This window comes from Astatotilapia calliptera, chromosome 8 (genome assembly GCF_900246225.1).
Source record: "Astatotilapia calliptera chromosome 8, fAstCal1.2, whole genome shotgun sequence".
NCBI lineage: Eukaryota > Metazoa > Chordata > Actinopteri > Cichliformes > Cichlidae > Astatotilapia > Astatotilapia calliptera.
In genome coordinates, this window is record NC_039309.1 from 17,899,327 (window position 1) to 17,920,522 (window position 21,196).

Genomic DNA, 21,196 nt, shown 5'->3' on the forward strand with positions numbered 1-21,196 from the left:
GCTGAATAAAGTTTTATTTTATCTAATCTAATAACTTTAATCTCAGCCAAACCGATTTACTCGCGAACAAATAAAACACTGAAAAAAGCCAAACAATAACATTTTTAGGTTGTCTAAGTGACTTATTTATTACGTTTAACCTGAGTAGCGAAAGCCCGCGGTGATCTGAAACTAATGTGCCGGGAGTTGTGCCATTCTCGGCGGCTCTAGTGATCCTCGAGCTCTCGGCTAGCTATCGAGCTGGTGGGTAACAGACGTCTCCGAAAACGTCGAAGCACTTTTGCAAATATGCGATATCTTGATAAACCGAGCAGATATTTGAAGTTCTCACCTGAAAATATGTTAAAAGTTTATTTTGTGACCCAGAAAGATTAATAAGAGTAATTTTAAAACTTAGTAGCGGCTGCGAACTGCAGTTTGGCCCACCATGAATTCTGGGATATGGTGGGCCACGAAGGACACATCCGTGAAGAGGACGCATTTGTCGGCTGCATTCGGAGAGTCAACGAATTTGGACAGCCTTCGGCGACCATCCTCCTTTCTGGTCGCTATGGTAACGCACAAAAACGTGTCTTTCAAAATAAGACAACTACAAAACAAATATAGAGTGTAAATATAGAAAATATATAGAAAATGTATTCATAACACAAGGGAAAAGACCCAGGGAAACAGAGTTAACGATAAAAACCCTGAAAACCATCAATTTCACTCCTGAGCCTCAACTCTCGCTCGTGGACCTAGGGACCGGGGGCTAGGGACCGCTGGTATACAAAGCAGTGCACAGTGGGCTCATTGTGATCAGGGCAAAAAAACAAAACAAAGACTTTGTACCTTAAACCAAATGTTTATTTTTGTTGACAATGCTGACATTCATTTACATTAAATTTAAAAAAAAAAAAAAAAAAAAAAAAAAAAGTACATTTTCCTTTCACTCTGTTGAAGATGTCATATGTTCAGGACCGCATGAAGTCCAGTTTTGAAACTATCCAAACACTGATTCCTGAAGCCCGTACGATTCATGCGTCACACATGGATCCGTTTCATGCTCACAGACAGTAAAGTGGCTCTACAGACAGCAGATGAAAGAATCTCCAGCATCAGAGAGAAATGTTTTTCTATCCCGATTTGACGATGACAGATGTTTGGTTTTTTTGCACAGGCTAATGAAAGAGCTCTGCTGTGTTTACACATTAAGTACTAATTGTACAGCAAAAATGAAGTGAGGGATCAAGCAAAAAACAAACAGGGTACTGTAACAGGACATGCAAATGGAGGTTTATACATTTAAGTGAGCCAAGACGAAAAACTTGGAATCAGTAAACCTGCTGATTATACAGTATGTGCTGTTTGAGATCGTCAGGACAGTGAAACAGAAACACTATTCTTCAAGTAGAAACGAGCAAAAGTACCCCCCCACACGCATCTAAAAACAAACGGCCAAATTCTTACAATGTAATATTCAAAAAGAAAGTCTAAGAATAAATTAGACATCAAAACTTACAAAACAATTAAAAAAAGGTGGTGCTTTTTATACAAAACATCTTAAACCAGCTTCACCTCATGCATGCAGCTGTTTGGTGTGCACACTTACTCTTTATCTCTACAGGAACACCTCAGTAAATGCACGAGAAGACAAAGTAAAAACAAAAAGTGAGATTGTAAACCATCTACTGTAAAATATTAAAAGCAGCCACTTAAAAACGCATGGAATAACAGCTACGATCATGCTGACATGTCTGTTTTGCTGCTTGAACTCAAGGCACTGAATGAATTAAAAGCCACAAAGAGAAGAGGAAAAAAAAAAGCCGAAGAAATGAAATCTTTTGGTCTTCTCTGTTCTGTCAATATCACTGTTATGAGTATCGTACGCAGTAACTGCAGGCTAACTACACATTTAACATTTACCGTGTTCTGCTAATCCTCCTAATTAGGGATTGGGAGGATCCCACAGGTTGAGGATATGTTTTCTGATCAGTGCTATAAATGGAAAACAAACATGGAATATTGTATTTACATCCCATTTATTTTTTTTATGTTAAATTGATTTTATTATCAAAATGTTAGGAGATAGAGGGGAAGGGAAAAAAAAAAAAAAAAAAAAAAAAAAAGGTTGCCGACCACGATCTTATTTCTCGATTGTCTCAAATTTGTGACCCCTGCACACTTGTTGGCTGTGTGTTGCTGGTCAGTAGGTGTGCTGTAGGAGCTAAACAGCAGGAGGTGAGACTAAAGCTGCAGGCAGACGATGCTTAACACGGCTGCTGTAGTCTCAGAGGCAGAAATAATCCCTCTGGGCTTGCGTTCAATCTGAGAAGCGCACCAAATCTTAATTTGAGGCTGAAAACAGACCAATAACTTACATCACTTACTCCACAAATGTACTTATTTATGCATCCAAGAAGTGCTGAGTTGCATTTTAATGTTAGCATCTGTTCAAGTAAGTGTTTTCTTATAAGCTACAGCGTGATGTTGGACTATCCGGTTGTTCAGTGATGACGCGACGAATCCTACTTCCGGGTCTAAAGTAGTCTGCGTTTAATATGGCTTTTGTGTTGTTAACATGTTTAATGTTATGTATTTTCTTCTATTTGATCTCAAAAAGCTCCTAAAACAGTCAGTGATCCCTGTTGTCCTCCCTCGGCTTTTATTACCACTAATCATTTATTTAAGCTCAGTCTTTAAAACCTTAGGATGTAACTACAGCCCAGCCTATGCAGCAGTATATGAATGACTAACCTCGTATTGTAGATGGATTATCTCAGTCGTTCTCCTGGCTGAAGTTTGGTCCTTTTACAGCATCCTGCCATGCGATTACATTTGTTCCTGACCACCGAGAACACTCACGGTAACTTTTATCGAGTGGGAAAAAAGTTAGCTTGTTTATATTATGCTAACATAGCTGTGTCGCTAGCGGTCACCTAGCACATCATTATATACCAGCTAGCCCAACTTCAGTAACCCTACAAACGTCACTGCTGTTTAGTTTTCTGTCTTCATTTATGCTGGAAGTGATAGCAGAGCTGTACGTTTTAATTTGTTTCCAAAACCCCGCAGTCAGGACATGCTATATTGTATTTAGATAGAAGCTAGCGAGCTAACTCCCTGCTAACTTCTAACTCCGTTAAATGTCATAAATTCATTTTCATGGATGCCTGGATGTTAAACTCAATTGTTACACCTGGTAGAGCAGAACGCTGATCATTTTATTAAAGATGAAAGACTTTAGACAGTTTTTCAACTCTCAGTAATGCCATAGTGATCGTTTGATATGTGGACCTGCAGCGGAGTTTAGACCCAGACACGGCTAGTGATGTCAGACTGAACAACCGGATAGCAGACCTACTCTAAATTCTTATCTACATGCTTTAAAAACCTGCTGTTTTATAACTAATGTATAACCCTTTTGGTTTCACCCTAACATTCACTAAGTGCACCTCCTGAAATTTAATAAACACCAAATGTGAGTGGTGTATTTGCAGAGTGATGCCTAGAGCTATAAGGAAATTGGCCACAGTCTCGTGCATGAGTCCAAATGTGATCTGTGGTGTGGTTCTTGCATGTTCACAGCAGAGGTTGTTAAAAGTCACGTGGCTTTCTTTGACATTTTATTTTCAGTCATACACCTGCACTGCAGCAGATCTGCTTGCTGTGGGGCCTTTATTGGAACTAAAAACAGGATATGATCACTAATATTACAAAGCTGTGGTACACCAGACTCATCCTTGCCCCCTTCCTCCTCCATGCCTGCTTTTTAAGCCTTTCCTGACTACACCAACGTCTCCAAGTCTGTTGAGGCCAAAGCAGGAACTGGATCCCAGCCATGGCAACAGACCGAAGCAACACTGCTGTTGTGCAAGGTGATGCAGGTATGCATCAGCACAAACAAGGGATATATGTATATACGCGCCCGTGTGTGTGTGTCTGTGGGCAACAATGTAGAGCAGTTTGTGTTTTCACCAGTGCAGCGTGTGCACCTTTGTAATGTCCAGAAAGTGTAAAATTGTCCCCACAAGCACATTTTTGACCTACTTCAGTTACACAGTCCAAACCAAGAAGTGGCTATGCTAACACACAAACACACACCCTCCTGAATGACTGAGAGCAACAAATTAGTGGACTTTGAGTTGAGCTCGTGAAGATTTAATTACTTGAGTACGCTTGAAGTCATCTTTAAATAAGGCTGATATGGGTGATTTAACACACTTTTGCTCTGTGTGGTCCAGCAGCTGCTGGCAGGTTTTCTTCACAACCAAGGTGATTTTTTTTTTGTCATGAGAAAACCTCGTACCAAACTATGAAATACTGTCAGGACTTCAGCAGAGTCGATGGTCAAAGACTGGGCAACAATTGCATAAATCACCGGGATAGCTGCTTCATTGGGAAATAAAATGATGCAAATCCTGTGCAGCACAGATGGGACAGCTCCTCCCAGGTTAACCAAGACGAGGCCAATTCTCTCCTGTCATATTAAGAATCAGCACCTTGGTTCAGCCAGATCTAATATGGCTCTTTGGTCATGATTTACTAAGCTGCACTACTGCCCTTGGCAATATAACATCTGCACAGACACAACACATGAGCATGTCTGTAAATTAAGGTGATTTCACTTTTTTCTTTTTTTAAGATGGTATTGCTCCATTGCGTTAACAGTGATATTAGACATTTTTGGATGTTTGCTAAAACTAACCAGCATTTTGTCAATGAAGTGGCAACAATGCTACGTATTGCGATGACTGTCCACGGACAAAAACACACAAATGCCATGTACAGAACATGACAAGCATAGGAAAAATAAATTCTCGTGATTTCTACATCCGGGACCCGTGGATTTGAAAAAGCTGCAAAATGAAAGACAAAACGACAAAACAAAAAAAGACATTAGAGATTGGAAAAGTGCAGACATAAAATCTACAGTCACTGCAAACAATCTAAGCTATGGTTTTGGCTGCAATGATGGCAATGATGATGAATATGTTGAGCAACTGAGAATAAGTGACTTAACTATCACGCATAATGACTGGAAACAACAAAACAAACACAGCCATCTTCGCTACTTACTACATACGAGTGTGTGTTTTCTGCTTTGATATTTACTGAATTTTAAATTGTGCATTGTGCAAATGTTAATTACACATGTGTGTGACTTTACACTGACACTGTATATGTATGTGAACAGACTGGGAAGGACATCTGAAGACTATTGCTGCACTGAAAGGTCAGAGATATTCCATGTCACAGCATTGACAATGAGAGCCCATAGAGACGCAGCTCTCAATCGATACATGTGAGGCTGTGTGGGGAAAGTGACATTTCCAACCAAGCGCCAATTAGCAAAATTCATCACATTCTCTCACACACATGCATTTTATCGAAATCTGTTTTCCATTTAATCACAGTGACAAATAACTACATATAAAAGATGGTCTTGGTATCTTGATCACAGCTGTTTTTTTTCTCTGAACAAGAACTGGTCATATTTGTGTCAAATTACCAGCTAACCACTGTGATTGGTGATCGAGTGCTAACACAAACTAATAAATAACAATAACAATAACTATTATTATTATTATAATAATACTGGTTACTTTAAATGTTATACACAAAACATCAGTGCATGAATTAAAAAAAATACTGACACAGTGCTACACCAAATCCCAGGGGACTACCTTCGCGAGTTATCGTGTTCACAAGATTTTCAAAAAACTTGACCTCTGACCCTGACCTCACTGAGATTTGAACTCCTCTGACATATTTACTAGTATTCATTCGAAAAGTCTAAGTTATCGTGTTCACCCCATCAGCCTTTTTACAGTTAAGGGGTAAACTTGCAGATAAAGAGGAAATCGCTTCGTTCTTGTCGTTAGTTGCAGGGACACTACTGGCATGTTACTTTAAGAGCACATTTTGCATGCTGGTATAACAAGCATATCTGTAAATATAGGACCAATAGCAATTGTGCAATGGCGTAAATAACTTATAATTATCCTAAAAATATAATACAAGTTAACTGGTCCTGTGCTCATGTTGGTTATGAGCACAAGGCCTCCATCCTAGTCAAAGTAAGAGTTTATTTTTGTTGTTTATGGTCCAAATCATGATTAGCGATTATGCATGTGTTATATTTTGCCCATGTTTTTTAATGTGTTACAATCATTGCAACCTTACAGTTTTCAACCAGTAATCTAAATGCAACATTCACTTTGACCTAGAGCTGGGCGATATAAGATTTTTTCATATCACGATATGTTTTTTTCATTTCAGGCGATAACGATATCTATCACGATATAAGCCAAATAACTATATTTGTAAGATTTAAATGTGCCGTTGCTCACAAGTAAAATGTGAAATAATCAGCAGCTTGTTTTTATTTAAATATTTATTTCCCATAATAAGTTCAACAGGGTAGATGTACTTAAGGAACATGAGACTTTTTCAGATAAATAAAGGCAAATATTGCAAACTACACAAAAGGCAGCCGCTAAAGCGTTTAAGTTTCAAAATAGAACAAACGAAACAGACTAAATTGTCAATTCCACTTAGAAACAAAATATTAATTCTAAAAATAAATCTTAGTTTGTTTTACAGAAGAACAGACAAAACTGACTAACTTTTGTCAATATCAAATAAACTGAGAACTAAAAGGAAATTCTCAATCTCTCCTTGTTGTATAGCTTAGCTTTTCAAACAGTTTTAACAGTTACTTTAGTCTGACAAAAGCCGAATGATGAATTAGCGCTTCCAGTCAGAGACTGAGGCTACGTCCACACGTACACGGGTATTTTTGAAAACGGAGATTTTCCGTTTTCGTTTTAAAAAAAATAATCCCGTCCACACATAAAGGCAGAAATGAAGGAAAACGCTGCTATGAACATGCCAAAGCAGCAGGTGGCGCTAGATTCCTAACCGTGCAGAAATGTTGGCCAATCAGAAGTCTAGAAGCCTCGGTGGGAAAAAGTAAACAAAGCTGGGGCATAGAAGCAGAACCGAGTCGTATGTGTGGAGGGACAGTAACTGTGTGTATATGTAAGCATTTAAACACTGCAGAGAGTAGAATTAACAGTAACACTATTGTAGAAATTCATTTCACCGAAACAATAACGTGGCGCACAGTGTGACGTCAAAAAATGCGCACACCTTTGACGCTGCGTTTTCTCCGTTTTTCTAGTCCACACGTAAATTCAAAAACGGAGTTTTCAAAAATCTTCGTTTTCAGTGACCAAAAACGCCGTTTACGTGTGGACGAAAGGTGCAAACGCATAGAAAAATCTGCGTTTTCAAAAATACCCGGGTACGTGTGGACGTAGCGCATGCACCAGTTTATTGTATTTCCAGACTTGCTTTCGGCACAATTTACAGTGCACGCTACTCTGTTTTTTGTCAGACTTGAAATAGCCGAAATACCTTCACACTACGGAACTTCTGTGGCTCTTCCGTTCGACAATCTCTCCGGCATTGGAACCATCATCTGTTTTCTCTTCGGTAACCTTCGGTCACGCTCGGTTGATTTCTCTAGTCGGCACACTCATTTCCTCCATTACCCGGGCGGTACAGTGGCTGGCTGCTTCCCAAACAAATACACATGTGCGGCTTGGCACTTGTGCTGTACGTAACAAGTCACGTGACGTGACGCTGCGGCTGTGATTGGTTCGGCTCTGCGCTACGTAATTTGGATTGGCTGTTTTTTTTTTTGTTTTTTTTGTTTTGTTTTTTTAAGAGGACAAGAGCGGCGAGGTCTATCGCGATAGTTTAATTTTTCTATCGAGAAAAGGTTATATCGCGATACATATCGTTATCGTTCTATCGCCCAGCTCTACTTTAACCAAATGCACAACTACATTTGGTCATTTTAACATGGGACTGACTCAATGAAGAAAGAGCTTCAGACTGAAACAGAAAGGCAACTGTAAGGCCATACTCAATGCTGTGCCATGAAACCTCTTCTATATTTCTCACAGACATCACAGACATATAGACACACACACACTAAAATCCACTACATCTACCCACTAGCACATCTTTTGCACAGTTCCTCACCCAGTCAGGCATCTCTTTGGAACAAAGAAACATGACTCCCTCAATCTCTAAGCCACTCATTTGGTGTGGTATCTCTCCCCCCCTCTTCCTCCTCCTCCTCCTTCGCCGCTTCCTCCTCCTGCATCTCTGTGGGCTTCATTCAGCATGAAGGAAGGAGGAGAAAATACAAAAGGGGAAAAGAAAAAAAAAAAAAAACGCGACAGAAAAATGACAAAAATGAGCACACGGATGAGTGTCAGTGAGTGGACAGTGAGAGGCAAAAAACAGACACAGATATATATTAATATATCCACATGAAGGAGGAAGAACCAATACAGTAATGATTGAGAACTGCAGGAATGAAAGGCAGAGCTGTGTGAATGATGGAGTGAATGTGTTTGTGAATGACATTTTGAGGGGAGTGACATTTGGAGCTTTGAGTGGAGAGGCGCAGGATCAAAGCACACTCATATCACCTTTAATGAGCTGAGAGACCTCTACTCTTTCACACATCGCGCAACAAAGCAGAAATACACACATACGAACACAGCTAACACACAGCTTAGCAGCTTCTCCCCATAGTGTATTTTGAAATATACTTGTGTGTTCATGCAAAATATCGAGACTCACCTTGGTTTTGTGACTCTGCTCTGTTCCCAGCCCAGATCCGGCCGTGTGGAGCTCCTTTGATACGACGCACAGGAATTCAGCCTGATCCTCTGTTCCATAGCTGTACGACGAGCCGATGTTCACCATCTAGAAAGAAAGAGACGCAGATGCAGAGAGAAATACAGAGCAGAGAGGGACAGAGACAAAGACACACAGTGAGTATCATGGGGACTTCCAGCACAGGAGACAGAAAGTGGAGATCCCATACTACAGCTAAGGAAGGTTGCTTTTGCTCATGCATGGCTGGGGGACGGGGGAGGACGCAGCAGTAGATTCAAGCGCTGTGTACTTGTGGAAACAGCAAAACAACTGCGGGTCAGCTCTGCTGAAAAATATATGAAAATCATAGCTGTGCAGCATGCAGGGGAGCCAAGTGCTAAAGCAGAGGAGTGGGGGAGGGACACAGGGTCTGTGTGCGATTTTTAGCCTACAGTGTTGTAAAGGCTGGCCAGTTTAACGCCATGAAGTCTAGAAGTATTAAACATATTAACAGGTCGTCTTTGGAGATGTGGCCAATAACAGACTGACATTACAACAGACAAGAAGGCGTGTTTATTTGACAGAACTGGTTCTCCAAAATCAGTATCATAATTTTAAAACTATAAAAGTTTACGATTTCTTTAAGATTACAGGTTCTGGGACTAACTCACACGGACTCACTAGATTAAAGGGGCTGTTTAATGGCTCAGTCACGCTAGAGTACAAATTAAATGGCAACCTCCTTTCAAATAGGCGACAAAAAAGGTTGCCCAGTGACTGCATCAAATTCAGCGACCAAATGTAAGTAGGTGTGGGGACTAAGCGTTGTCTGGTCCCCATAGGTGTCTTTAAATAGTCGTGGTCCGACACGGACCGACTGCAATCGCGCTCAGATGTCTGCAAATAACTGCTGTGTAATTTATAAAAGGCAGACAGATTGCCAAAACATCGCAATCAGTCTGTCGGTCTGAACTGATGAGTGCAACTTAGTTCTGATGAGTCTATTTGCCAGACGGGGACTTAACTAAACTTGATGTAATTTGGTTATTCCTACATTAATGCGATGTTGCTGAGTGCCTGTCATCCTGCAGTTAAACTCTCGTCCTGGAGCAACTACGCTTCCATTTATGGAGGAACTTCTGAATTTCTTTTCTAATCTGTGTGGTTCTGGTTAGACTCTGAATGCAAGTAGTTACTATGAATTTCTATTTATTGTGGATTTCTGTATGCACAGCAATAGCTTTGCAGGAGTTGGACACAAATTTATGATTTCCACTGATTTGTCACAGTTATTTGCCATATTATCACAAACGGATGATACATAATTGCCAACTTCACCCTATTCAATCACAAATTCACAGCAGACTGATAGAAGGTTGACTTCGAAGGAAGTATTTGGAGACCTGGTCCCCAGCTTCCAAGCAACCATTTCAAACTCCACAAGATTGCCAGTTGATGGCACATGGATGTAATTATTTTGCATGTGCTGTTGTCTCCAACCACCGTTTTCTCTAGTGTCACTGTAACATTAGGCCAGCAAATCAAGAACTAGACTAAGGGCATAATCTAGGATTTAATGGAAAGTTCAGATTGGGAATGCAAACAGCAAGGCTCGGGTCAGGACCGAGGGGTTAGACCAAGGGTCACGGTTAAAGGGTCAGCAGCAGCGTGAGTCCAACCCACAGTCCAGAGCAGTCCGGTGCGGGGCTTTCTGCAGGTGCGCACGCTGACCTGCTCAAACTTCCAGCCGTCCGACATCGTGGAGACCATCTGAGTCAGCTCCTCCTCCTGGCACTGCAAAACTCGGTAGACATGCTTGGGGGGCACCTGCTAGTATAAAAGGATGAGAGAGGAAAGAGTTGACGATGCAGGAAATGAATGAAAAGGAAGGTACAACCATTTCCAGAGATACAAAAAGGGAAGTAAATACTGACACTGCTAGACTGAATTCTATGAATTTTCCAATAAGGTGCAGTCATTTCATATTGCATAACATTCAACGCTCTGGATTACCAAATCCTATTTGGGCAGTTTAAAAGCCAGCATCACTATTTTCATATTTCTGCACAATATTTAACCCTGCTAGGCAAACACGAGCAGTGAGTCCAGTAAAGAACAGTAGGATAAGGGGAGAGTGGGAGTATGTTCGAGAGGGCAGAAGGATTATATAAGAGTGAGTCCAACCATCCCGAGAAAAGCAAAGAAAGAAGAGAGAAGGCTGATGTACAGCAGCGGCCTCTTTATAGAAGCACCCGGGGGAACAAAATCATTAATAAAGGCTGAAGCACTGAAACGCTCAAACGTCTATATCCTATGACTCTAAACAATACTGCAATATTTAGCACAGGACATGTCAGAACAGCTAAATACAGTAAATATTATATGTTTCAAGAGTAATAATACAATCAACATAAATGTGATATACTGCGTTTTATAGTTGGAAGCTCAGTGATTCACTGTTGACAGGTTGTGCGTTTACCTGTGTGGCTTTGGAGTCTCTCTCTACGATCCTCTCTTTAATCAGTTTGATGAGCGGGGTGATGTTGTAAAATTCGGCCTCCTCCAGGACACCTGGTCACAGAAGAAACACTCAACTCAGCTGCTGTGTGACACTGTAGTGCAACATTTCCACGCCAGATGACCTCAGCTGCACCCTAATCATGTTGCAAACCAGTCCAAGTAAACAGAATATTCTTTAAATATTATTGTTTAATATTCAGCTAAACATCATTCATATTTCAACCACTGTATACTCCTTTAAGCTAACAATTTTTAATTCTACTTTTGTCCTTTATAGAACATATATTTAACCACATCACTCTACTATTGATTATTAGTCCTGGCCATCTGTTAACCATTACTGTCAACCGTTTCTTAATTATTCATTAACTGATTTTAGCTACCTCAGTAGAAGACTTATACATTCTTCAGACATACCAAATCTTCATATAAAGTGCACAAATTCAATTAAAAACACAAAAGCAAAAGAAAGGCATCAGGGAAAGATTGCATCATACTGCAACAAACGTGCTAGTATTATTCTTATTTCTACTGGCAAGCAAATAAGACAATCATGCAGACCTTCTTCAGCGAGCTCCTTGTTGTAGACCAGTTTGCCATGCCGCAAGTAGTTGAGGATGGGGCCAAAGTAGGTAGGATCCCTATCAATTACATAAGCTCCAGTCTCATCCTGTTACAGAAAAGAGTCAGAGACAGACAGAGGACAGTCCATTATATCATTACTGCATTTTTACAGCCTTCATAACACATTTCCTCATGTTATGAAGTGTGGAGTTTTTATTTTGCATTTGTGCATGTGATTCTATCTGAAGCAATGTAGATGGTGACATGTTGCTCAAGAACTGTCTGCAGTCACTCTTGTTTGTTGCTTGTGTTTTACTACTGTTCACGCTTGTGCTACTTTCTTTATTCACCTCTTCTCTTGGTTTCACTTCGTGTGTGCGTGTCTGTTCCACTGTGCGCTCCACACTGTGTGGACTGAACTCAGATTTACTCTGGTAACAACAGCTGTTTTTACATGGGAACAAAACAAAACAAAAAAAACCCTACTGGTTACTGAAAGTCAGCGTAAACTGTGTGCTCATGTGTGTCAACAGCCTACTTCACTTGCATCTCCAGGCTACATGTGACAAGCTTGCCTGGTTGTTATGTCATGACTCCTATCCCTACACATATACGCTCATCCTGCCTGTGCTCTTCTCCATAATGAATGCTTGAAGCACATCGCCCTTTAGAGTCGAGTTCATAAAAGAGCCACTGCTGGAGGAGTTCAAAAACATGCCAATAGGAGATACAGGCAAAGGCATATAAATTAAGGGGAAAAGGGGCGGAACTTGTTGGAAATTATATGATTTTCAAATGCCGAATTCCTCAGCCCAAAAAACAAACCATTATCTCTTGATAAGAGAGAGTACATCAGAGTTAGCTTTTCTACAGATTTAACCATATACCAGCATTTGGCTGGTGCTATATACAGAGCTATTCTGCGTCTCCATATATAGACTGAAAGGACAGTTAATGCAGTAAGTCAATGAGCAGGAAGATATCCAGCTAGATAATGAGAACATGCTCCAGTCACATGACTGATTCTTTTTCTGACTGCCTGCTCAAGCAGTAACAATCTTGGCCTGTAGCAGCATCTTGTGCAGATGGATGTTAGCACTTTTATTTGCGTGTTCTGCATGCACATGCACAACACAGCCCACTATAAGAGTAAGTTATATGGTCAGCAATATTGTTGCTTCTGCTACTACTACAAACAAAAAACCCTCAGAAACAGCAGCACTGCTGGTTAAGCTCTAGCTCTGTTATAGTAGCATTTGCTGAAAACGGAGAGTGAGGAGTGTAAACACCAGTGTACTCCTCAGAGCACTCTGTAGGATGGAAGGGGGTGGGGATGGATTAGATGAAAAACAGGGGGGGTAGGAGGACAACAAAAGATCAGTAGAGGACAAAAGATTAAAAAAAAAATGCTATGAGAAAAACAAACAAACAAGAAAAATACCCTGGTTTGGAAATTTCTTTGTATTAAAGAAGGTTCAAAGAAACAGGTGGACACTGTCACAGACATGGATGAATAAGACATATGGGTTTTACACATTTGTGTATGTGAGCAAGAAAGCAGAGATCAGAGTTGAAGACCAAGAGGCACCGTGTATAAACTGAGTGCATGTTAGGAGAGTATGCGTTTGTACTGAAAAACAGTGATTAGAGCGTGAAAAAGCTGAGACTGCAGCTCCGGGCATAAACATAGGTACATACAGACACACTCGACATCCTAAATGAGCAGAGCTGCAGTGGAGGACAAACTGACGCCTCATCGACGTGACTTGACAGTGTGGCCATAACAACACGAGGGGAAAGCTTTCTGAATTGTGTCACAGCCATCACTTGAGTCTTGCTGTCCTTCTCCATCTGCTATTGGTTGATTTTTAGTATTATTACTCTTACTATACAGGTGATCTCTCTCTATCTACTGACTGGATGCCAAACTAAAGCACCAGCACCTCAGAGAAAACCAAATTAGCACATTTCCCTTTGCACTTCATTTACAACCAAAAACGTTGTGTACATAAGAACCAAACAAGCAAAATAAATCCAGTCATGACTATCAGTCCATGCTAATGTAAATTACACTGAATTGCCTGGGTGCGCTATTTTTCATTGGCGGAGCAAAACAGGCATTTTAGTTTAGCTTTCAGACATTTGATCCTTATGTCTTAAGCGTTTATAGCAATTGTTTATTACAGTTGCATAACGCATTATGAAAAACTAGAATGAGTTTCTCTTTACTTCACCTCATGTTCTGCTCCACTCTGTGTGTATTAGTTTCACCATGTTACACACAATGAAACAGTAAGCAGAGGATCACAGCAGAAACAATAGCAGGGACTCTCACACTGAGCTAAAATGAGTATGAATAAAGTACAGAAATAACAAAATTTTAAAAATGGCCTTTTTTATGAGAGGTCACTTTCTCAGTTTCATTATTGTGGGAAGTCCAACAGACTCAAAGGGAGGGAATCAACAGTTATGACATTTAGGTACTCATTAGTTGATGAGTTAATGGTTTACACAACATTTGTTCAGGGAAATAGGATGCGACTCTATAACACTTCCCTGTAGCGGTAAGGACGTCCAGTAGCCCATCGCCTATAATCTAACAAACCCCATTCACCTTTTAAAACATGCGCACAACAATTACCTCCTAACTAGGGATGGGTACCGGTATTGGTTCTGACATAAACGGTAGGTACGTACATTCTTTTAGAGTTACAGATTAAAAACGCCCAAATGCGAAGCGGTCAAAAGTCTGGCTGTACTTCACATCAAAAGATGCAAACTCAGCAGCCTGCAACAAGTGCTTTAAGGTGATACTGTGCAAAGGAGGTAACACCTCGAATCTGATGAAACACCTGGCGACGCATAGTGTTTTTTTAAAGCCAAGAAATACACCGTATTTGACAGCTTGCTGCAAGACCGAGCACATACTGCGGGTGTGGTGCCTGTTATCGGACCCGGAGTTAGCAACATCCCCCAAGAGCCCGAAGAGGAGAGTCCTGGCCCCTAGCCCTGCCAGTGTAGCAGAAATGATGACGGATGATGATGGCAGCAGCCGTTCTTCTCTGCGTGAGTAGCTTAATGTTGTTCGTGTGTAATTTACGTTGAGTAAATGGTAAATGGCCTGTATTTGTATAGCGCTTTTCTAGTCCCTAAGGACCTCAAAGCGCTTTACATATCCAGTCATCCACCCATTCACACACTGGTGACGGCAAGCTACATTGTAGCCACAGCCACCCTGGGGCGCACTGACAGAGGCGAGGCTGCCGGACACTGGCGCCACCGGGCCCTCTGACCACCACCAGTAGGCAACGGGTGAAGTGTCTTGCCCAAGGACACAACGACCGAGACTGTCCAAGCCGGGGCTTGAACCGGCAACCTTCCGATTGCAAGGCGAACTCCCAACTCTTGAGCCACGATCGCCACAGGCTAAACACGTTATTAAAATAATGCACGTAAGGTGAACTAGCAAACACGGTCGTAGTTACATGCGGCTGTCTTCTTGTTTGATAGAGTGATACCATATAAGCTCTATAGCTGCAGAAAAGGCTAGCATTGTTATCTTTTTACAAAAAACCCCAGCTAAACATGAGAGGTTTTTGGACAAAGTTTGTGTTCTCCATTCTTTAAGCATTGGTTCAGCACCATTTAAGCACCGGCACCATTTCAAAAGTACCGGGTTGGCACCGGTATCGGATAAAATCTAAACGATACCCATCCCTACTCCTACCTGTATCTCAGTGTTAAAAATACTGAAAGGTTTATTTTTCCAAAAAGTTGTGACCTAATGCATTTTTCAGGTATGCCAGGCTATCAGTGCATCTCAGTATATGCTAGCATACAGAGTCTCACAGCAAGTCCAGTTTCTTTTTCTACACTGTACTCCTTGTATTGCTGCTATAATATCTGTGCAGTTGAAACTATTAAGTATTACTAAGTATTATTAATACTATTAGTAATCCTCAGTCTTGGTGAAAATAAGAGATAACACATTCATTTTTAGCCTGTCTATGAAATTCTGATATGAATGGGGGCAGGAGTTGTGATAAAACTCTAGAAATAAGGGTGATTTCTAATTACGGATCAGCCTAATTTATGGTCTGTGGGATCAAAGATGGCCTAGCTAAACTACTGACTTCTCAAGTGCCAGTGACACTTTTCGTGTGGGAGGCATAAAATAAGCTTGGTCGCATGTGCCTTATTTTTGCAAACTTTCCCAAACACCAACTACACATTTGTAAGCATGTAAAACACTGCCCCATCCTATAGCTCTGACTTATTTTACCTGTATATGTATCAATCTAATTATACAAATAAGTTTAAGGAAACAGGAATAGCAAAGAAAGTTGTGAAATCCTGCCATGGGATATGGTTAAAACACCCACCAACCTCTTACTGTGTTCTCAGCCTTCAATTTGTGCATTTTCAAATTTACAAGTTTAAACAACTCTGAAGCAAAAACCTTGCCTCTAGCATTTTTGGAGGCTGTGTTGACACTGTGGGATGAGATGGGTTTTGTGGACAATTAATAAAGTTAAAAACTTAATTAACAAAAAATTTCATGCGTACGTGCAAATAATCCCTAAACCACAGAACCTGGCTGTGTTGTTATGGCCCACAACCAGTCATCCATGGTGTAATTGGCTTGGGATGGTGCGAGATCATCCACACGGATAAAGGAGGGGAGCCCTGGGTTTGGTTGGGTGAGGAGGTAGAGCATTTTAAGTGCCAGTAATCTCATTAAAACAGTCGCACGGAGACAGATTGTAAGCGTCTATGTGGAGGTTTAAAAAAAAAAAAAAAGACAGACAGACAGGAGCTCCTAAGTGCAGACATGCAAACGTCTGAGAGGGAGGGGTGGGAGGATTGTCCAGCACCTAAAAATCAGCTCCTCTCTTGAGCAAAAGAAACACAGGCTGAAGTGCTTTTAACTGATTTGGATTTACAATGTTCTGTGTGGTAACTAACTCGAGGGGTGGCTCGTTTCAGCTTGATGTTGGCCAGTTAACAAAGTATGCTGACACACACACAAAAAATGGTGAGGCAGCGCTCGAAGGATAGCCTGTGTTGCTCCAAACTGTAGAAGTGTGATATTTGCAGTCAGCTGATGAGATGATGTGACCTAGTTTTAGCAGGCAGTGTCTGTTTGTTTGGTCTCCAATATCAACTTTCACGTCTTAAGAAGTTTGACAAGCTGAGAGGAACAAAGCGCACTCACTGTTAAACACTTCCTTTAAAAAGAAAGACGCAGATTTTGTTTTAGAGGAGGCTAAATTGAGCCAGATATTTTCAGACCAACTGTGCATCAAATCTGCTCCCTCTTTCATGTAGTTAGCTGTTAAGATCAGTGCATTACTGATTCACAAGGTCCGTCAATTTGTCCCGCATTTATTTCTGGGAATAATAGCACAAATAATTACTGGTTACTCAAACTCTTTTTTTATTTTTAGGCTACTAGAGTTGAGCCCTTAATCTTCCAGGAATTACAGTTTCTTTCCGGACTTTGAAAATGAAGAGTTCCTGGGTATAAAACAAAAACATTTCTTGTTATCACTGCAGTATTAACTTACATAATGGATTAAGTAAACAAGGACTCAGGACAGACAACAGATGATACGTTTCTCGGATCTGGCAAAGCCTTTATAATACCCCGAAACACATCTCTCTGTGAAGTCCATCTATAGAGCAGTATGTTTTGCTGTATAAACATTAAACAATGACTCAGATCATTACGCCACCGCGCTCCTCTTGCTCCCAACTCCCAGTTGAGGATTCAGAGTCTCACTGACAGCTCAGTTCCTGTTTTTGAGCTGCTAGCAAATGGGTAGTAATCAGAAGAAAAAGAAGTTTACTTAAGTATTCTTCTCCGTGGTTTGAGATTCAAGAGTTTGTGATACAATGCATAAATTAAAGGGCACGAGCAAAAAAAAAAAAAAAAAAAAAAAAGCATGAATGTAAAACAAAGTGAGTCAACTACCAAGAGCGAGAATGCAGAGAGGACAAGAAAATAATACAGGGAGGTAGAAAATAATGAGGAGGAAGGAGAGTGTTGGTGTGCGTCTGAATATTTGTGAGACACAGAAAGAGAGATTACATGTGTGTCATCAGGCAGCGCAGAGAAACCTCCTGTCAGGTCACAGCTGAAGGTCACACAGGAATATTCTTTCCATAGCACCCAGAGGTGCAGCAGGGGAACAGTCATCACTGCTGCGCACCACAATCCCACTCAATCCTCTGCGATTGTTATTTCTGGATCTGTCGCATATTCAGTTTGTAACCTGCTTCAGTGACTGCACATGTAATAATAATAACAGCATAAGCGATGTGGCAAATCATCAAGCCACATCTTGATCTTAAAGGGAGGCTCGATTCTAATCCTAAGCATGACTTGATGCAGTTTTCCCCGCTGGTTTAGTATTTGTGTCACAGTTTGGGACTGGGGTGAATACCACATGTAGTCGTACACTATGAGCAGCCACTAAAGATTCAAACACCAGCCTAAAATTCCCCTGCTCTCCCGCATTTCCTGTTTTTCCTGTAACAGTCACAAAAAAAGAAAAGAGGGAAAAAAAAATCTTAAAATAAACCTTTCTAAAGGTCAGGAATTGACTGGCAGGTGCACAATGTTCTCAACTGAAACATGACATGTACTTTTAGAAGGGTGAATTTCTTTCTATTTTGGTCCACTGCTGTTCCTGACTAAAAAGTCAATTCAGTCGGGACCACTATAATCAAAAGGAGATCGCCACTTCCAGCTGCAGTAATTTGTATTTGATAGCATGGCTCTGCCCTTCCGCCATGTGCATACATGGAAAGCTGGAGGCAAGAAGAGCAGCAAGACCTCAGCAAGAAGAGCTGGCAAAACCCCGCTAAATACACATTTAGTCTGATAGGGCATGAAAGGAGAAGCTGGGCAGAAGGCAGATTGCATAATGGCTTGCAGGTGCCCCACAGCTGCAAGGGGGGTTAAAACCGGTTAGGCCCCAGTCACATAGGCTTAGATACCAGTTGGCGATCCCCGGTTACGGTCTGGTATACTAGGTTACTGAGCGAAAATTCCCCAGCTGGTTGATGAATGGTTGCTCACAGCAGCTACTCAGTGGTTAATTAGCGAGGGTCTGCAGACAAATCAGCAACTTCCATAAAAACTATCAGCAATTGTAGCAATCTGCTATCACCCAAAAGAGCCGCAAGGAGGGTTTTTTTGATGAATCAAAACTAAGCACAAAGTCAGCAATGACCCTTAATGACTAATCTAAGAATATATTAAAATGTATATTTTTAGCCCCAGGATTGTTGTAATTTGTCTGAAATTGTATGTATTGGTTCACAAAATAAATAAAATTTCAAGGAGTGCTACAACAAATTATTGATTTACAGATTGACCTACACAATTAAACATCAAATCATTTAAAAAGTGAGAAAGAACCTATGCAGTTTCCTATAGTCTATGGCAATGTGGTGACAAGAAAAACCAAACAAACGCTTATCCATCTGTCAGCCGATTAACTGAATATTTGCAACCCTACTTTTAAATTGCTAATTTGAATAACTAATTAATATCTCTGGAGTGCTCTGCTGGCCCATGAGTTTAACACATTCACCATGTAATTGTATCATCACAGGTTTGTGTTCAGTCAAGGTCTTTTATTAATCGTTACCACCTGCTTTATTTCCTGCCAGCTCTCTGCTGTGCTACCTAATGTACTGTAGTATAAAATTACACACCACTGATCAGACAACTCCTCACCCCCTCCTATTTTCTCCAGAAAAGCTGAAATTTTGGCAACATGGAGGTATTCACCTGCCTGCAGCATTGTATCAGTTTACAGTGGGCTGTGGTTCACGAGGAGGACCTCCCCCCCCACCCTTTGTCATACTCATGCATATCAAAGTCCATGCAGCATAATAGAAATCTGCATCATTCATGAGTCTTTCAAGTCCTTTCAGTCTACATGTGACAGCCAGACTCTCCCTCTCTCTTACCCTCCCCATAAGATGCCAGCTGTACAGCTACCAACTGTGTGGCTCCCTGCAGAAGAGGAGGCACGTGTTCATCCATCTGACCCAAGCAACATTCACATGAAGAAAAGCAGGAGAGTGGAAGTGCTTCAGACTGCACGTATATCTCCTGGTTAGTGGGCTGCTCCATGCCTATTTGGAGCTGCAGGAGTGGATTTCCGGGAGAGGACAGATGCAAGTTTTAGGGAAATCAGTACTCATGTTGGAGTGATATCATGGGATACAATTCCGTACTTTATGGAAACAGATGCACACGCATTTTATAGAAAATAATCGCCATTTTAGACCAAAGCAGTAAGCCTGTTAAGATAAATCGAACCAATCGTGTGTTAACAGATGCCTCAACGATCTAAGCTGTTGTTAACTTCAAGCCGCTGCAGATAGCAGGAGTGTTATCAAGAGATCAAAAACCGCACCAGTGTCTCTGTTCTTAACAAATACAATTGCGTGCCACAACACGAATGGTGTGCAACGTCTATTGTAATGTACTGTCACCACATTCGTTTTCATAGAAATCTGATATATGGCACAATGTCACTTGCCAGTACCCAGAATAATAGCGTCTGAGACAAAGTAACTATCAAACTTAAATGCTCACAGGACGTTGAAACCATCACAAAGAAAATAAGTGGAGGAGGTGCAGTCCCAGCTCACCCGCTGCTGTGACAAAATAATAGTTATGTTTCGCCCGGAGCGAAGCACCGTTCAGCGGGGGTTAAAGCGTCCTGGCGGGGCTTACCGTGTCCGAATGCAGGTCCTGCTGCTGGCACAGCCGGTACAGGAACGAAGTTTGCTCCTTGAGGAGCGTCTGCCGCGTCGTGAGGAACACCGTGCCGCCAACGTTGAGGCGAACCCACTTCCCGTTGTTCCCCCCGTTAGGGTTGATAACCGAGCCGTTACTGATGCTCTGCGACGCCGTCCCGCCGGATTCTGTCGAGCTGGCGGTGGCAGAGGTCGCGCTCTCTCCCGCCTCGCTGTCTTTGTTGTTATTATTGTTGTTGTTATTGTTGTTGCTGTTGTGGTGGTGGCAGCCGTGGTGTGTCGACAGTGCAGCGGCGTCCGCCGGTTCCCGCTGGTCCTCTGCCGTCGTTGCCATTTAGGAAAAAAAGCAGTTGGACACAGACCAGATACGAGCGCGGTGGACCCCGGACTGTTGCCTCGGCTTTTTCTCTCAGCTATCCAACCGAGCATGCTCCGCCCCCAGAGTGCCCACTCAAAGCAAGCTGGTTAAGTTACAGGAAGTTAACCACACTATGTCCCAGAGACACTTTCAAAGTAAAAGCTGTAATGGCCGCTACAGAAGAAAATAATATTTTCTAATCAAGTTTTAAAAATGTTACATTTTATCGAGGCAAAAAACAAAACAAAAAAAAACTGTCTACGCTGTCTAGGTTTATACTTCGCTTTTGTCATCTTACACTAATGAGTGATG

General features: G+C 41.4%; 1 protein-coding gene across 8 annotated transcripts; it reads right to left on the minus strand.

Moving 5' to 3' along the window:
• Window positions 1-4,213: 4,213 nt before the first annotated feature.
• On the minus strand, window positions 4,214-20,973 carry kctd17 (potassium channel tetramerization domain containing 17). 8 transcript variants are annotated; one of them, XM_026177223.1, is made up of 7 exons: window positions 20,504-20,973; window positions 11,743-11,851; window positions 11,141-11,232; window positions 10,393-10,488; window positions 8,644-8,769; window positions 8,035-8,167; window positions 4,214-4,838 (listed from the first exon to the last, which is right to left on the minus strand). In XM_026177223.1, exons 1-6 carry the CDS (start codon window positions 20,858-20,860, stop codon window positions 8,075-8,077), a joined length of 873 nt encoding a protein of 290 aa, XP_026033008.1. In that variant the 5' UTR covers window positions 20,861-20,973; the 3' UTR covers window positions 4,214-4,838; window positions 8,035-8,074. The 8 variants fall into 8 exon arrangements, with proteins under 8 accessions (XP_026033008.1, XP_026033007.1, XP_026033006.1 ...); XM_026177222.1 differs by having other exon boundaries at window positions 10,393-10,491; XM_026177221.1 differs by having other exon boundaries at window positions 10,345-10,491.
• Window positions 20,974-21,196: the final 223 nt, after the last annotated feature.